At 45.3% G+C, this 19,061-nt stretch overlaps 1 protein-coding gene across 1 annotated transcript in view; it reads left to right on the top strand.

Annotated features, from left to right (window-relative positions):
• Positions 1-19,061, top strand: part of LMTK2 (lemur tyrosine kinase 2) — a gene marked incomplete at its 3' end in the record, with an annotated part of 181,745 nt that overhangs the window by 91,184 nt on the left and 71,500 nt on the right. Inside the window, exons 4-5 of the mRNA XM_082261707.1 lie at positions 5,643-5,716; positions 10,237-10,355. Of these exons, the coding sequence (XP_082117833.1) occupies positions 5,643-5,716; positions 10,237-10,355 (193 nt within the window). The remainder of the gene's footprint in view (positions 1-5,642; positions 5,717-10,236; positions 10,356-19,061) is intronic.

The following is a 19,061-nucleotide window of genomic DNA, read 5'->3' as shown; positions in this document are numbered from 1 at the left end:
GGGGGCTTTGTACCTGGTGGGGGCTTCTGCCAGGGTCCCCAGTCCTACCTTGATCTTTCCTTGAGGCCTGGTCTCCCAATTCTGGGTCCCTGTATACCTCGTGGCGCCGCCATTTTGTTGCAGCCTGTGTATTCCTATGCACGGCTGCCATGTTCTTGTGGTTTGCATTGCAGATAGTGGAGGCCATTAAAATTGGGAGCCCTGTGGGCAGTGATTTTAGCGGTGGGAGCCACTCCTTATGCCCTGGTGTTGACTCCTGGATCATTTAGCTTCCTGATTGCCGCATGTGTAGTGCAGATTCTTCTGGTGGTTGCAGGAGCCTGTCGGCGGGTGGGGAGTCTGGTGGGGTCCTCACCCTCTCTGCTGAGGCTCGCTCTGAGCCTTGTGCTTAGCGACTGGGAGGTGCTGCCAGCGCGGTGGGAGTTGTCCCTTAGTGTGTTACAATTTTTGTGGGGTTCCTCTAATGACTCATGGAGTCTTTGGAGCACATCTTCTCACCTGATTCCCTCTGAGGCTGCCAGGTCCCAACCAACCATCCATGCACTGACAGCGGTCCTGGAGTCCCTTGTGTCCTGGATGGAGGCAGCTTTTTGGCAGGGGTCCTTCGGCTTGTCTTTTGGCTCAAATGTTGGTCTGCGGATCAGACTTCTAAAAAGGCCTTGACTGATCTTCCCTTTCACGGAGATCACCTGTTTGGATCTACCCTGGATGACCTCCTTAACCACTTGACGACCGCCGCAAGTACATATACTGCGGCGGTCAGCCCCTCACAGGCAAAGTGACGTATATATACGTCACTAGCCTGTGAGGCTCTGGGGAGCGAGCGCGCGCCACCGGCGGAGCGCTCCCGCGCGGTCACGGACCCCCTGCGGCGATCGTCGGGGGAGAGGGAGAAAGGCAGGCGGCTAGTGTAAACAAGCCGCCTATCATTCTCCCCTGTGTAGAAACAATGATCATACGGTTCTACTATGTAGGACCGTTGATCATTGTTCCTACAGCTCAAGCCACAGCCAATCACAGTTAGAATCACGCCCCTAGGGACACACAGAGCCCCTCCCTCTCAAATAAAGTTAACCCCTTCACTGCCAGTGTGATTTTACAGTAACAGTGAATATGTATAGCACTGATTACTGTAGAAATGTCACTGGTAACCCCAAAAGTGTCAAAAATGTCAGTCAAGGGTCCGATCTGTCCACCGCAATGTCGCAGTACCGCAAAAAAAAATTGCAGATCGCCGCCATTACGCGTTAAAAAAAAAAACAAAAATGACAAAAATCTTTCCCTTTGTTAGTAAACGCGATAACGTTTGCGTAAAGCAATCAAAATACGCTTTTTGCGATTTTTTTTTTTTTTTTTTTTTTTTTTTCCCAAACATATGTAGCATAAAAAAAATTGGCGGAAAATGTTAAATTTTGATTTTTACATTTTTTTTGGGGGGGGAATTTCATATAAAGAAAATGTGAAAAATATTGTTTTTGCAAAATTGACGCTCTTTTTTTTTGTTTATAGCGCAAGTTTAAAAAAATCGCACAGGTGATCAAATACCACCAAAAGAAAGCTCTGTTTGTGGGGAAAAAAAGATGCCAAATTTGTTTAGGTACAGCGTCGCATGACCGCGCAATTGTCAGTTAAAGTCACGCAGTGCCGAATCGCAATATACCCCCTGGTCAGGAAGGGGGTAAAATCTTCCGGGGCTTAGGTGGTTAAAGGTCTCACAGGGGGAGAAGAGTACTTTTCTTCCGCAGGCTACTAAGGGCAAGGAACCTAGTCATAGATGTAGACCTTCCTTCTCGGCTCAGAAGTAGTTTTTTTGTCCCTCAGGGGCGACTGACATGGGCTCAAAGCCTTTCAGGACCTCCTCTGGTGGATCAAAACGAACCTGGCCTTGCAAGCCAAGAACAGGCTTCTCCAGACCCGCGGACAAGACGTCTTCTGCATGAAGGTGCGCTCTCGCCTGTATCGGGAGTGGAGGGACGTCTTTGCTGGTTTTTGGACCCGTGGTCTTCCCTGGTACAAGACAAGTGGGTCCACAAAGTCATGCAGTCCGGCTACAAGATCGAGTTTCGCTCTTGTCCCCCTGTAAGGTTTTTTTCTTTCCAACCTGTGCCTGTCCGCAGACCATTTACAGGGTCTGTTTGGGGCAGTACAAGACCTGTTCCTTCCTGCAAAAGCACGTCCAATCCTGGACCTCAATGCGCTTAACTGCTTTGTGTGTGTACAGAAGTTCAGAATGGAGTTTCGAACGGTGGTGGCATCCCTGCGTAAAGGGGGGATTTCCTCACCTCTATAGATATCAAGGATTCCTATCCTCGCATTCCAATATGTGCCAGTCACCAGCGTTTTCTTCGCTTTGCTGTGGGAGAGGCACATTATCAGTTTGTGGCGTTACCCTTTGGTCTCCCCTCCGCTCCTCAGGTTTTCACAAAAGCGTTGGCTCCAGTGCTAACCTTGCTACACCAACGGGGGATCGCGGTACTGGGCTGCTTGGATGATCTCCTTCTTCGAGCAGAGTCTCCCTCTGCTCTGGGGGAGAACCTGGAGATCACAATACGAACTCTGCAGGAGTTTGACTGGATTCTGAATTTTCAGAAGTCTGTCCTGCTTCCGTTTAACAAAGCTGGACTATTTCCCGGACTCTGGACTCAGCCCTAGCCAGAGTGCTCCTTCCTCTAGACAAACTCCAGAAATTGCAGGCTGCAATTCGTCTCCTGCTGTCCAACAGATGGTCACCCCCCTGGACTTGCATGAGGGTGCTGGGCCTGATGGTATCAACCTTCAAGGCGGTTCCGTTTGCACAGTTCCAAACGAGGTCCCTGCAAAGTGGGACAAGACTTTGCAGTCTCTGGACAATCAGACCCGGTTGAGCCGGGGAACAAAGCAGTCCCTGATATTGGTGGCTTCCCTCTCCGGTGCTTTGGCTGGGAAAATCCTTCCTCCCTTTGTATTGGACAGTGGTCACCATGGATGCCAGCCTGTCTGACTGGGGAGGCGTCCTCGGCAAGCATTCTGCTCGGGATCTGGACACCTGAAGAGTCCAGACTACCGATCAATGTCCTGGAGCGATCAGACTGTGTTTGTATCATTGGACGGATCGTCTTCAGGGATGCCCACTATGCATTCGATCGGACAATGCCACGGCTGTGGCTTATGCCAGTCACCGGGGGGGGGGGGGGGGTGTCCTGGTGGCTCTGGAGGTAGCCAGGCATTCGAAGGTGGGCAGAACGGTTCTTTCCAGCCCTCTCCGTTGGACCAAGGGGAGTGGTCCCTTCATCAGTTATGTCTCCGTGGGGCAACCTCGAGGTGGATCTATTGGCTTCCCGGCTCAACAGAAAGGTGCAGAGGTTTGTGGCTTGGTCACAGGATCCTCTGGTGGAGGCCACAGATGCTCTAGTGGCCCCGTAGGGGTCAGTATCATCTGATTTATGCCATTTCCCCCCCCCCCCCCAAGCTTCTGCCAAGATTTCTGCGCAGGATCGATGAAAATGGGATTCCGGTCATCTTAGTGGCCCCGGACTAACCTCGCTGGGCTTTGTACGCCGATCTGGTGCGGCTGGTCACCGACATTCCTTGGAAGCTTTCTCCCAGGGAGGATATGCTGTCTCAAGGATCAATCTTCCATCCTGCTTTACAGTCGTGAGTCGGTGTTTCCAACGTTGTTAAAAGCTAGGAAACCTACTTCTAGGACTAGGAAGATCTACCGTCGTAGGTGGAAGAAGTACATTGCATGGTGTGAGTCTCTTGGGTTTATCCTCGCTGGACGGAAATACTTCCCTGCTTGCTGGGGGAAGAGAACTACCAACCAAGACAGGTAGCTGGGGGAATAGGAGGAATAGCAGCCACTGGTCTTATAAACAGGAAATCACAGGGTAGTAACGGTTTTATTTGAAAATCATCAGGCTATTGCAGAGGAACTACTAATTTAAGAAGGATGGCATATTTGGTGAAGGTAGGAGATTAGCAACAAGAACTATGGGGAAAGTTTTTGCCCAGAGCTTTCCTTTTAAAGCTAATTGTTCCAGGTGCCAGAACTAAGATGTGTTAATAGCCAAACAGTCTAACTGTGGTTGTCACACCCCTGGCACCTTTTGGACCTGAGCTAATAGTTCCCCTTCTTACCCCTATTACACCCATGTAGCTACATTGCTTTTAAGTGCCGGTTCACACTATTGCGATCAGACATCGCATATGATTTTGGAGCGCACTGCTCCTAAAATCACATGCGATATCTGTGCGGTGCGAGTTCAGCCATACAGTTTGTATGGCTGAATTCGCACCGCAATCGCAGTGAACACGCACATGACCCTTTTTTTGGTCCGCAGCAGAATTGGATCGCATGGTGGTTCACACCAGTGCGATCCGATTCCTATGCGAACTGTCAGAGCGCACTGCGATATGCGATCTGATCTGGCGGTGTCGTTAACTTTGAATTGATACCCCAGTGTATCGCATATGGCAGTGTGAACTCCCTGTGCTGCGGATGCGATGCAGGAACACGCAGTATATTCAGTGTTCCTGCATCGCAATAGTGTGAATCGGCACTTGATGTGTACTGTAGTTCTTCTCAACCTCTTAGAAAGGCTTGGATTTTTAGCCGCCTTTAAATATTTTTCTCCCTTTCTCTATAGATTTTGGTTTAGAGAGTTGTACCTGTTTCTATCTTTTCAGTGATGTATTTGTTAGGTTCATTCTGTATAACATGGATCCTTCTCTCTCCTTGAATCCTGGGGTCGGTCAATAGTCTTGTTTAAGGTTCCAGCTGTTTGATATTTGGGTATGCCTTGCACATCCATCCTCCCTTTCCCTAAACTCAAGGGTTATGGGGGTTCTTTTAAGCATTTGGCTGTTTTTATTGCTTTATTGCTTGCTAGTTGAAGTTTAAGGGATTTTTCACACAACCTTTTTAACTTTTTGGTATTTTTTTTCGAACATACATACCTTATCTTACATTGTAATCCTTGAATACAACCCTTCCTGCCCTATGGTGGTAGCCATGGTTGTCAGTGTCACCCAGGCTGGACTTCAAATGTGTTCCTCGCATCATCTCCATTACATTGGAAATGGGGAATTATTGGTTTTACTAAAGGAATGGAACATTTGCTTTTGCTTTCAGTTTAACTTGCACAGCAGGTATTTTCTGTACTTGCTGAGAATGTTCTTAACCTGAAAAATGAAAATTAATGCAGCCAGCACGTCGAAGGACAGCGAAGCTTCAATACATTAAACTTTTGTTAGATATCCTTTAATCCATAGGGAATTTGTGTACTTTGTTTGCTACTTTATTATTTTCATTGAGTTTAGTATTTGTTATTGATTTAGTTTTTTTGTTATAAAATGTTTGCAATATGACCTCTTTGAAACTGTATAAATTAGTATTACTGTAGATCATAAGTGGTGCCGGTCAGTCATTTTTTTTTTCTCATTGCAATCCATTGTCTAGTTGAGGACTGAAGCCTATTCTGTTCTTCCACATAGTATACATTCTCCTCATGCCACAATGCTCCCACACATACAGTGTTTAAAAGGGCAGACACAATATGCAAGCTATCACACCATGTATTTGCTCAGTTCATTTTGTTACTCTGGTCACTTCTACTATATTTCTGCTCTAACAGGAGATTATCCTTGTGTTTTTGTCTTGCTAGATGCAGCAAAGTTCCAGATTGCCCGCCACAGTCTGAGCTACATTCAGGAGATTGGTCATGGCTGGTTTGGCAAGGTAAGCTTTTTTTCTCAACTTTTATTAAAATGAATGCTTATGTACTAGGTAATCCTGTTTGGTTTTGTGCATGCTGAGCGAGCAATAATGCAAATGCATCGGGTTTTAGTTCTTTGCTTACTTACATCTGTTTGTGCCATTGCTTTGTATTTAACTAAGCTGTTGAGTAGTAGTACTTTCACTGGAGGGACAGATAAAAAGTATGTTCTAATAGTCAAGTCAAGGCTTTAGGTTGTCTTCTACAGCTATTGGTTTAAAATTTCTTTACCATCAATTTACCTTGTGGGAATCCTAAATCAAGTAATACTAGTTCAAAAATACTTCTTTACTGGGTAGAGTTCTTTTCCAATCTCCTTCTCAAGTAAGTGAACGCTCTAGGTATTTGGTCACCTTGTATCTGACAAAAGGGAGGCTTTGCTTCTATGAACTCTGCTCAGTTCTTCAATCGAAATCAAGTGAATAAGACTCCGTTCACAATGGGGCGACCTGTCAGGTGACCTGGTCACCTGACAGGTCGCCGTAGGTCGCCTGCCATAGAGTAGCTGTGGACCCGTTCTAATAGGAGCGACACAAGTCGCTCCGAATTAGAAAAAGGGTCCGGAGCTTCTTTGGGGCGACCTGCATTGACTTCAATGATATGAAGTCCGTGCCGGCCGCTCCGAGGTCGCGGTGCGAGCTGCGCACCGCGACTTGTGAGGTCGCCCCGGCAAGTAGCGTCGCCCCAGTGTGAATGGGGTCTAAATGTCTTTGGTGTTTATGTACCTGGAAGAGCTCTCTCTACAGGAAACCTTTTCCACCTCTTCTTGTCCTCTTTATCCAAACAGCAGATCTGCTTTAAAGTGGGGAAAAAAATGCTATGTGTTTATAGGGAACCTTTGGAAATCTTGTACATAAGCAGCATCTTGAATACCTTTCGACTTGAACTCCTCTAAACATAGCAATGCGCTTCCTGGTATGCGAGTGTGCTTAGGCATGCTTGTCTTATAGCTGTATCTCTGCAGTGTGAGACAGTACTGTCTGTAATTGCTAGTCTCACCAGATTAGCAGTGAGATTTGGTGATTTCATTGCTTTGCTGCTGCTCCTCTTTCCTGGAGACTCGATCGTGAGACAGCAAAGTCCTCCTTTACCAAGACAGCCACCTACACACAGAGGCAGTATAGAACAAGGCGAGGAAAGTTGGTAATGAGGAAATGATCAGGTGCAGGAAGACACAGGCAATACTGGTGACTAGTTCTTTACGGTGTGCCCTTTTTGGGGAAAGCTTCCCAAGTTTAATTCTTAATGTGGCAGTCATTTATGTAAAATATATACCTAGAGCATGGGTGTCCAACCTTTTTGGCTTCTCTGGGCTACATTGAGTGTCGAGATTTTCTCGGGCCGCATATAAAATATATACGATTAGTTAAGGTATATAAGTAATAAAACGCCGCCGCGCCCTTCCCGTGCTGCCGCCGCCCCCCCCCAGCACTAATTTAACACAACTGGTGGATGATACCCTCAGAGGCTGCCTCTGTGGCCGTGCCCCCGACTCGACTTCCTTCCTCCCCAGCAAAAAAAAAAAATTGTCAGGGGGCAGTGGGCAGGTTTGTCTAAGGTTCTGGACCGCATGCGGCCCCCGGGCCACAGGTTGGACATGCCTGACCTAGAGGCTAATACTTGCTTCTGTTTTTAGTGCTAGTCCTGAATGCTAGGCTGTTCTGCTGGGAATCAGACATTTTCTGATAGTGTCAGAGCTTGCCTTCTTCCTTCCATCCCTCCAACCTGTAACATAGAGCTATTGGCCCTTCATTAACCAGGCTAGCGGTAAACCCGAGCGTGACTCGGGGGAGGAATTTCCTGCTATTATCGGTATCCCCGAGTCATGCTCGGGGTAGATGTGCAGACAGCGCAGCGGAGTGTCTTACCTTATCCTGGCGATCCAGCGATGAGCTCTCATTGCTGTGACTGCCAGCCGAGATCTCCGCTGCTCGTCTGTCGGTAGGAGGACTTCCTAGTTCCGTTCCCTGCAGCAGCAATGCTGCATGGGAGCGGAACTAGGGAGGGAAATTAAAAAAAAATAAAACGTTGCACAAAACACAAACACATTTTTTATATATATATGTGTATATATATATGTGTATGTGTGTGTGTGTGTGTGTGTATATATATATATATATATATATATATATATATATATATATGTATGTATGTATGTATGTGTGTGTGTGTGTGTGTGTGTGTGTGTGTAATATATATATATATATATATATATATATATATATATATATATATATATATATATATATATATACACACATATGTGTGTGTTTGTGTGTGTGTGTATAATATATATATATATATATAATATTGATTCGATTATAATTCATGCGTTATAAATTATATATATATATAATTTATAACGCATGAATTATAATCGAATCAATAATATAATTTTATTATATATATTATATATTCTATAATAAAATTATATTATTGATTCGATTATAATTCATGCGTTTGTGTTTCAAATTTATCACATCTGGGATGTCTACTAGACTCTTGTTTTGGTCAGGTTTAAGTCAGTAATTGCTAAGAATTGTAGGCCTATAATACATAACGCCAAATTTCCATGAAAAAAATTGTACCGCTTTTTGGTACAGAATTCCTGACCGAATCATACCGCCAGGGAGGTTAAGATAGGCTGCCTCACTGGCCATTAGGAATGGATGGATGGGAAGAGCAGGGGCAATGAAAATTTCTTCAGGTATGTGTAGGTTATGCCAAATGCTTACACTTTTTTTATATGCATGGCAGCAGTTTATATGGTATGCATAAAATAAGGTAATATTGCATTATGCCTATTCATCCTTCTATTTTACCCTGTTCCTATAACCTTTGTGGCAGCTGTAAAACATTAACAAAAAAAAAAAAAGGAACCATGTCCTGTATACTAGATGAAATTTGGCACTTGGGTAGAGAGCCTCTTGGTGCCCTTATCTTTTGATGGAGAACATGTCTTTGGCAATTCTTTGGATATGATCATAAAGGATGTTTGGGGTAAAGGTATTCATTTGCCCCAGCAATAGAAGCCTAAGCCACAAACTAGGAAGACTACCCTTCAATCTGAGGCTATGAAGAGTTCCGTTGTCACTCCCAGGCTTCAGTCTCCAAGACCTAATTGCAAGCCCTGGGCTTCCAAATCTCCCAAGTCTAAAGATAAGTCCTCGTCTCCATGTAGAGATGTCCCGTTTCCAAAGCATAGAAGAGACGCCTGTGTGGGCTTTGCTGACAATGGGCAGAAAGAATCTTGGATGCCTGGTAAGAGACCTGTTTTTTTAAGGGGCGCTCTGCTCTCTGGCCTATCCCCACTTTGTGGTGTCCAGCCTGCCTGTCTGCAGATCTCCATGCTGCTTCAGCGGATCTTCTGAGCCAAGGAGGCGCTATCACTGTTTACCAACGGCGGTTTTTAAGGTTTTTACTTTTTTAGCATTAGGTCATCTTATCTTTTTAAATGTCTTTTAAATCCAAAAGCTTGCAGTCCACCAGGTCTGTCATAGCCTCCCTGTCAGTGTGTTTGTTTTTTTTTTGTTTGACCATGTCGGGTTCCTTGGGCAGCAGTATAAATGCAGTTGTCCCAGAATAACTGTCCTGTTGTGCTTGAGCTCCTGATTGAAATCAAAGAAACAGTTTCTTTTTACATTCGATGGAAAACGTTTTTTTGTGTGTCCTTTTTTTTTTTTTTACCCATTCATGTTTTATTATGGAGATTTCCCTTAAGTTGCTGTCCTATGGAGGGATTTGCTCTCACTTCCTATTCCATCTAAAGTGAGAAAAATCATCCTGATAGTTGTGTTTGGATTAGATGCTCACATTGAAAGACTTCCCTTCTGTTCCTGTTCTTGTGACAGTGGTCACCAGGACAATTCGAGTGTGAATCTATCTATTAGGGACATAGACGAAAAATAGAAACCTGACGGGTTATAATGCATCACCGTACCCCCCCCCCCTAAAAGGAGGGGGACTTTAGGGACCCTCTAAAATGTCTGCTTTCATTCTCTATTTTCAGCATTTAAAAAAAAACTCCTAAAACTGCTGCTTGCTTGGCTTTCATGCTGACCCCCTTGCTTTAATATTTTTAGCCACTGCCTAGAGCAAGTAATAGAGGTAAGGAATTCTGACCTTTTTCTGACTCCACAGATCTGCGTACTTTTTTTTTGGGTCAGGGACTTTAACATGTTGGTCCTCTGGTCGTAATACTTTCAGTCTGTCAAATTGTATTTTCTACAGTACTTCATCAGTTTCAGCTTTCATATTTCTCCCATGACTGGTTTACTTTTGACAACTGAGTGATTCGCATTAGCGTCTCATCCTGTCCCCATGTGTTGTGTAATAAAGAGGCTTCCTTCTGTTTTATTGTTCTTCCTTCTTGTTGTTTTTCTATCCTTCTATTCTTTTTCTTTTCTGTTAAGAGAAGCGCAGCATTACCCGTTTGTGTGCTTAAAAAGCCTTACATTGAGTTTTGCAATTGTGTGTTGTTCAGGTTCTTCTGGGAGAGATCTATAGAGAGAACAGTGTTGCAAGAGTGATTGTAAAGGAGTTGAGAGCGAGTGCAAGTTCAAAGGAGCAGGAGCAGTTTATAAAAAATGGAGAGCCATATAGGTAAGTTTTACATTCTTGAAAGCTGTGAAATGTAATTCAAGGAACTCTGTTGCATATAAATAGAGGCTGGATCTTGTGCTGCTATTTCAGTAGAAGGTTTGTTCATACTAGCAGTGATGCAATGAACAGCACCATGGAAAATCACAGCTTCAGGATATTTATACAATGTTTGTTGAAATTTCTATAAAGTGTGTAAACCCCAACAATAGACTGCTCTTATTTGGCCCATTTTGGTCTCCTAAATATATCATTAAAAGCATTTTTATTTGATGTGGTAAGTGCATCAGAAACCAGCATTCCTATCCTATTTCTATTGTCTTGATACAGTAAGGTAAATGGACATCATTTTCCCCAGGAGAGGAAGTATGCTACTGGAAGAGTCACTAGGTAAAAAATGACTGGAAAAGAAAAACGAATACAGCCACCACATCGAAGGACTTCAGCTACAATGTAGGGATCGACTGATTATCGGCAACACTGATATATCGGAGGCCGATATGCACTTTCCCCGATATATATCGGAATCGGCCTATGAGGTACCCAATGGCACTTTTCCACTGCAAGTACCGGCTAGTACCGGCTCGGCTCTACTCGGCCCTGCTTGGCCCGGTTTGCTTTTCCACTGCTGGTACCGCATGGTATAGTGTCGGAACGGTTCGGTACGGTACGGTATAGGTTTGCTTTTCCACTAAAGTAGTACTAAGTTAAGTGGGTGGGATAACAACGGGGTGGGTGGGATTCTCTGACCAATCAGTGGCTAGTAGTGACTGCATGCAAAGGATTGTGGGATATGGTACCAGTTTGGTACCTGTTGGAACCACAATCGAGTAGGTACTGTTTTTTCAGAGCCGTACCGTTCGGTTCCATGCAGTGGAAAAGCAAACCTATACCGTACCGAACCGTTCCAACCCTATATCATGCGGTACCAGCAGTGGAAAAGCACAAAAGCGTGCCGAACCGGTACGGTTCCATGCAGTGGAAAAGCGCCACAATATTGCCGATATTTTGGGAAAGTGCTTGTACCGGATGGATGCCTGCAGCTAGAGGCCACCACCCCGGTACTGGCGTCCATAGCCGACGGTCGGCTGTCTTGTAATGACAACCGATGCGGCTGAGAAGCCGCTCTACTGTCATTACAAGGCGTGGGAGGGACGTCTACCCCCCCCCCCGCGCGGCTCGCCCGGGTCTCCAGTCCCATCCTACCTGCACAGCCGCCGGAGACCCGATCAAAGCTGCATTCGGCTCTGATCGGGTCTCCATGTAAAAACCCGGTATTGATGTCATGAAATCACTTCCGGGTACTCTGCGCCAAATTAAAAAAAAAAATGACAGCATTCAAAACAGCCAAACTTGGCGTTTTGAATGCTTTTAAGTGCAGAGGAGGGGTTTTAGACCCCCAGATCCCTCCACAACAGTACTTGCGTAAAAAAAAAAAAAATTATGTCCGAAAATATGTCGGCCGATATCCGATGATCAGAATATCGGTATCGGCATTAAAAAAACTATATCGGTCGGTCACTACTACACTGTATTACACTTTTTTTCATTTTGGGTTTGCATATGCTTTTTTGTGTTGAGCTGTTGTACTTACTCTTTAGCCTTTAACCACTTAAGCTCCAGAAGGTTATAACCCCTTAATGACCAGGCCATTTTTTTTGCGATACAGCACTACATTGTTTTAACTGACAATTGCGCGGTCGTGTGATGCTGTACCCAAATAAAATTGATGTTCTTTTTTTTTCCCCATAAATAGAGCATTCCTTTGATGGTATTTAATCACCTCAGCGGTTTTTATTTTTTGCACTATAAGCAAAAAATGACTGACAATTTTCTGCTGTAAAACCCATCCAATAAAAAAAAAAAAAAAAAATGAAAAAAATCAAATTGCTTTATCAGTTTAGGCCAATTTTGTATTTTGCTACATATTTTTGGTAAAAAAAAAAAATCCCAAAAAGCGTGTATTATTTGGTTTGCGCAAAAGTTAGTGTTTACAAACTTGGATAGATTTATGGACTTTTTGTTTTCTTATTGTTTTTATTAGTAATGGTGGCGAGCAGCAATTTGTAGCGGGACTGCGACATTGCGGCGGACAAATCTGACACAAAGTGACACTTTTTGGAGACCAGTGACACCAATACAGTGATCAGTGCTAAAAAAAAGCAGTTGCTGTATAAATGACACTGGAAGGGAAGGGGTTAACATCAGGGGCGATCAAGGGGTTAAGTGTGCTTCTAGGGAATGCTGTCCAACTGTAGGGGGACTGGACTAACTGCAGGAAAAGAGAGATCGGTGTTCCTGATTAGCAGGAACACACGATCTCTCCCTTCCTGTCTGACAGAACAGCTGTCTGCCTTGTTTACATAGGCAGACGCCTGTTCTGTCATTCTACTTTAGAATCGCAGGCGGCCGCCGGACCCGTGGACTGGCTCCTGCTGTGTCTATTTACAGCGGAAGCGCGGCTCCGCGGTGCACGCATGCCCCCTAGAGCCCTAAAACAAAATCACGTATATGTATGTGATTTTGTGCTTAAGGGCTTCCCTGCCGCAGTATATGAATGTGGGGCGGTCCTTAAGTGGGTAAAGGGGTTTAAAAGGCAGAGGGAGCACCGAAAAGGGATCCGAGAGGAGGATCCAGGCCGCCCTGTACAAAACCATTTTACAGAGGAGGAAAGTATAACATGTTTTTATTAGAAGAAAAAAAACAACCTTTAGCATCTTGAAGAGAGATTCCACTAACCACACACTAGAACATGCATATTTTTTTGTCAACAATACTTGCACCAGTGTTACATATTGTAATGTCTTTTTTTTTTTTTTTTTTTTTTTTACAAATTGAGTTTTATGTACATCTGACTTTAAAATCTTGAGATTTTATCATGTATAAGAACAAAGTGTATATATTTTAATTGAGCTTTTGTTGATTTGTAAATGTACGGCACATTTAACCACTTCCTGCAAACTGACGTACCTGTACGTTGGCTTGACGAATTGGTTATACTGGGATGATGCCTGCAGCTGCAGGCATCAACCCGGTACTGTTTTTTAGAGCCAGAGCCAGCGGTCGGCTTTCAGGAGAGAACCACCGATTCGGCTCAGCAACCACTCGGCCGTTATCCCAGCTAGCTGGTGCCAAAACAACGGTATTTAATGTCAAAATAATAATGTCAATGTACTGTGCGTGGTTGGCAAGTGGTTAATTTTATTTTTTCAAGAAATGTATTTATTTATTTTGCTAAATTATTGCTGTCACAAGGGGTTAACAAACCCAGTAAGCACCACCCGCGCTGCAAAAGCGATCACTGAGGCAGAGGAAAAAGGGCACAAACTGATGGAATGCTTAGCCCTTCACTCTTTTGGATGTATGTACAAATAACTGAACAGGGTAAATTGAAATTTCAGTTAGCAAACAAGTTAAAGCGTAGCTTAACTTTTATTGCTAAGGATGGCGCTTTATTAGCCTTTCTTCAGATCTGTTTGCCATGGGGTTTGCACATGTGACCAGCTGTGACACCAGCCACTAAACGTTTAGTTGAGAGCTATCATAAGCACACTTCTAACATTAATGTTATCCCCAGAGGCATGCCTTAAATGTAGCATACACAAAGCATGTGCTAGTAGGCAGAATGTAAATAAGAACACTTTACAAAACAATGCTGCTGTGTTTAAATATTTCTGGCTTAGAAACAGTTTTTATAGTGATATTAAATCCTAAAGCAAACCTTTATTTGCTTGCAGCCAACCAAATCCTAGATGTGGTGGCCGCAATAGTTTTCTTTTTTAGGTTCTCTCTCCTTTATTTTCACTTGATTCAGCAAGTAAGTCTGTTTTTCAACAGAACAAGCTGTCACGCAGATGTAGCAGTTAGAGGATTGAGACAAAACTATTTACCACTGACGTGTACTTGCAAGATCAGCTTTTATTTATGTAATAACTGTATCCCAAAAGGAACCAAACTCTTGCTGTAACTGCTTATAAAGTGTTAGGTGGAGGTTGGCTTCCATTTGTTAGATACACTAGCAGCTTTAGATATACTAACGCTACCCCCCGACTGACGATGCTACTGTCAAAAAGTGTGTGTTTTTGCTCCACCATCCAAAGTGTAGGCACCCTAATACAGTAAGGTATAAGCGGGGAGGAAGCTTAAAAAAACAATGCTGTCGCCACATCTATTGATTGGTAAGCTGCAATATATTACATTTTGGTTTTGGGTTTAGTACCACTTCAAGGCCATGGTGATAAGTTTGTCAGTCCCAGGAATTTCCAATAGAAAGCAGCTGCATGCATTCAAATGAAAAGTGAAGCTTTAGAGACAAGATTGTATGCAAATGTTAAAGCATGTGCTGTTTATTATATTTATTGTATGTCTTCTGACTTCTGATCTATCTATCAAGATGTCTGCATCAGTTTAACCACTTCCGGACTGCCCGTCGCAGTTTTACGTTGTACTTTGACAGTAAATACCAGTGTTATGGCAGCAGATAGCTGCCACAACCCCGGTATTTTCTTACAGGGCGGGCGGTCCTCTTTCACTTAAAAGTGGTCCCAGCAGCGGATTCGCCTCGGGATCACTTTTGTGGGTGGCGGGAGAGGTGCCCGCCACTTCCCGGCCGTGTTCCCTGCTTACCGGTGCCGTCGGTAGCGGGTAAACCGATCCGGTCCGTCCATGACCCAGGCAGGAAGTCGAGTGAGGGCAAGATGGCCCCCACTTGACTCTGTCGCCTTGGATGACCTTAGCGACGTTGTGTTCCTATTTATTCAAAGAAATTGTATTTCTCTTTCGTCGTCCATCGACTGACGCAGTGCTACACAAATCATAACTAAGTTATATTGCCTCTTCCAGGAGTAGGACAAGGCAGAACAAAAAACACCTGGCTACACCCATGGGCCGACCTCTTCTTGGCATATTAACCCCCCCCCCCCCCCGCTCTAGGTAATCAGTTTTAATCTTTCTAGTCAAGAGTAAGGACCTAGGCTCCCGGCTGGGATCGCTGGTCCTAGCAATTTTTTTTTCTCTTTCCTTACATCTTTTTTGTTTTTTCTCTCGGGAAAGCTACAATCAACTGCTGGGCTTGATAATCTAGATCCAGTGGTCCGCCCAGCCAGTGAGCGCATGCAGACCGCAGCTATACGCGAGGTTAGGCCACGACATAGCCTCGCGGACAGAAGCTTGCCCGCGAGTTAAAAGTCTTGCAGGGTCACATACGACTGGGCTTGGATCGGAGTCGTAGCAGGCCCTTGGCTGACAGCTCCCCTACTTTGATGGCGAGGATTCTGTCTGGAGCATTACCTGCACCATTGAAGGATAAGTATAGTTCCCCCTCTCTCCTTTTTGGAGGTTTTTTTTTCTATTTTTTTTTTTGGTGGGGGCGGGGGGTGGGGGGTGGACGCGGGTAACCTCCAGAGACAAATTCTCATTTCCCTCCTCTCATCTTTAAAAATCCCTAAATGAGCTGGGCTTCCCCCCATAGTCCCCCCCCCCCCCCCGTCTGGACCTGGAGTCTGGTGGGGTCCCAGTGTAAGAGACCCCTAGGCACATGCCCTACTGTTTGCAGTGTGGATATAGTGCAGGGGGGGTCCCAGTGCAGCGTGCCAGCGGAGTCTCACCTAACGTGTATCCTACCTTCGGGGGGGGGGGGGATAATGGCAGCATGCTTTTGCGTTTGTAGCTGATGGTGACCGCTTTCCCTTAGTCTGGCTGGTCTCCGTTTGGCGAGCCATGTTTGTGTAGCCCGATGTCACTGGGCCATTTTTCCTTTAGTCTGGCTGGTCTCCAGCTGGCGGCCATGCTTGCGTAACCCGATGTCACAGGGCAATTTTCTCTTAGTCCGGGAGACGCTGGAGACTACCAAAGCCTCGTAAGGATGCCAAAGCTCCTCCTTTTCCTCCTCAGTTTCTTCCTGCTGATAGGTACCCTGAGCCTTGAGGGGATCCTTTAGTGGTGCCAAAAGATTTTTTGTACTGCAAGGTCTTCCTTTCCTTATGGAGCCTCAGGGTCACATCTCCCCCACTGACACCCCCTCATGGTGGTGGCAGGTCCCTCAGAGCCCCAGCTTTCCATGGTTGCACTGATGGTGGTCCTGCAGTCCTTAGTGTCCCGGGTGGAAGTGGCGTGTGGGCAAAGGCCTGAGCCTGCTGCTTTGGACACAGCCCGTCCAAGGGGGCTTAATTTCACCCCCCCCAGATCCATCCGATGGTTACCATGCTACCATTATCCCAGTAGAGGAATCATCGTCTTTTAAAGACCCGGCTGACAGGAAAGCGGAGGCTGTGGCACACAGCATGTTTACTATGGCTGGTTCGACATTGCGGCCGCCAGCCAGTATTTGTATCCCAACTGAATGGGCCAGGCTTTTGCGCCAGGGCCTGGGGGGTAAGCAGGTCCCGGCAGCTTATGTTGATTTAGCGGACCAGTTGGTCCATGGACTGCAGTTTATTTGTGATGCAGTTTTGGATACAGCTCCTGTGCTGTCAAAACTTTTTTTCAGCGGTGGTACGAGCTGTGGCTTAAAAATTGGTCCGCAGACCAAGCCTCTAAGAGAGCTCTTATTGATCTGCCCTTTCAAGGAGATTGCCTGTTTTGGGCTACCCTGGATGACCTCATTAAGAGTATCATAGGGAGGGAAGAGTACCTTCCTGCCATAGGAAAGGGAAGGAGCCTCATAACAGACTGGGGCCTTCCTTCTCAGCACATAGAAAATTATTTTGTGCTTCTGGGAAGGAGAATAAGGGAAATGGATCTTTCAAATCTTCCCTGGGAGGTTCCAAGCATCCTTGGTCTGGTAAGCCTAGATCTAGCTTCTCCAGACCCAAAGACGAGCCCTACGGCATGAAGGTCTGCCCTCACCCATTATTGGGTTGGGGGGGGCATCTTTGCTGGTTTCCGGCCTTGTGAACCTCCTTCATGAGCGTCAAAGGGATCCACGAAATGATTATTTTGGGGGTACCCAGAAAGGGTGACAAAGCTTGTCCTCTTCTGGTTTTTTAGGTCCAGAGTCTTTGTGTGGATTTAATCCCTGCAAGGGTTCAGGTGATGTCTGAACTACCTAAGCTCCCCCCTATCTATGTCCAGGGAGTTGATTTACCTAAGTCTGATTCTAATTCTGACCAGGGTGGTCCTTCCTCTGGACAGACTTTGGAAACCACAGGCCGGGATTCACCGACTGCTGTCACACAGATAGTTCTCTCTCCCATTTTGCATACAGGTTCTGAGTTTGGGGGTATCCACCTTCAAGACAGTTCTGTTTGCACAGTCCTACATGCAGCTTTTTTAGTTGGTTCTTCTCCACAGGAGGATACGAGGTTCGTGGCAAGATCACGGTTTCCTCTGGCAGACGCCGCTGATGTCCAAGGGCCACGATATAAGGCCAGCATCATCCTCGGCTCAGGCTTCTTCTGCAATTCCTGCGAGGAATCAAGGGCAAGGATCTTCCAATCAGTCTTGTGGCCATAAATGTCCCTTGGGGGCTTTCTCTCAGAAAAGACAAGTTGTCCCAAGGGATGATCTACCATCCTGCTTTACAGTCGCTGGTTTTAATGGCTTAGCTTTTAAAAGCCAGATAGAGGCTCCATCTCTACAGTCTCTTTTGCTGCCATGGGATTTAAATTTAGTACTTTCGGTTCTCCAGAAACCTCCATTTGAGAACTTTGGGGAGATTCCCTTGCCTAAGTTATCTCAAAAGGTGACATTCTTGGTGGCTATTACTTCGACCTGCAGGTTATCGGAACTGGCGGCATTATCCTGTCTCCGTCCCCATTTAGTGGTCCATAGGGATAAAGTGGTTCTTTGTCCCTGTCCATCATTCCTGCCCAAAGTTGTCTGACTTCCATTTGAATGAGGACATTGTGTTGCCTTCCTTGTTTCCCAAGCCAACTCATCCTAAGAAATTTGCTTTGCATACCTTGGATGTGGTTTGTGAGATTCCGGTGTATCTGGCAGCTACTGAGTCCTTTTAGGAGGTTAGACTCACTTTTTGTGGTTACTGACGGACCAAAAAAGGGTTTGCTGCTTCTTCAGCTGCCATCTCCAGATGGATCAGACAGATGGTGACTCAGGCCTATTTCATTAAAGGTCAGGTTCCACCTTTCTCTGTCGTGGTGCATTCTACTCGGGCGCTCAGTGCTTCTTGGGCCTTCCGTCATCAGGCATCAATATCGCAAGTTTGCAAGGTGGCCACTTGGTCGTCGTCGCATACCTTCACAAAACTGTCTAAGGTAGATACTTTGGCAGCTGCGGATGCCTCTTTTGGCAGCAAAGTTTTGCAGACTGCTGTTTTAGAGGGGCTTTTCACATTTGAGGGGTGTTTTTCTTTAAAGTTTTATTTTTCAGACAGGACTCCTGTGTCCTGGGTAAGGGCTCTTATGTTTAGCCTTGGGTTATTTTCCACGCCACTCATTTTCCTTTTGGCACTGCTTTTGGATGTCCCAGGAGTTATGATTTATGGAGCGCTGTGTCCATTGATGAACAAAAGAGAAAATGGGATGTTTGTACTTATCGTAAAATCCATTTCTCTGAGTTCGACGGACACAGCACCCACCACTCTATGGAGTTCTGATACTTGTAATACTGCTTGCTACTAAACTGATTACCTAGAGCAGAGAGAAGGGTTATATACCAAGCTGAGGACAGCCCATGGGCGTAGCCAGATGTTTTTTGTTCTGCCTAGTCCTACTCCTGGAAGAAGAAATATAACCCAGTAGTTATAATTTT

The sequence above is a fragment of the Pelophylax lessonae genome, assembly GCF_965119305.1.
Source record: "Pelophylax lessonae genome assembly, chromosome: 6".
NCBI classification, from domain to species: domain Eukaryota; kingdom Metazoa; phylum Chordata; class Amphibia; order Anura; family Ranidae; genus Pelophylax; species Pelophylax lessonae.
The sequence above is the reverse complement of the archived record's forward strand: the minus strand, read 5'-3'. Positions and strand labels throughout refer to the sequence as shown.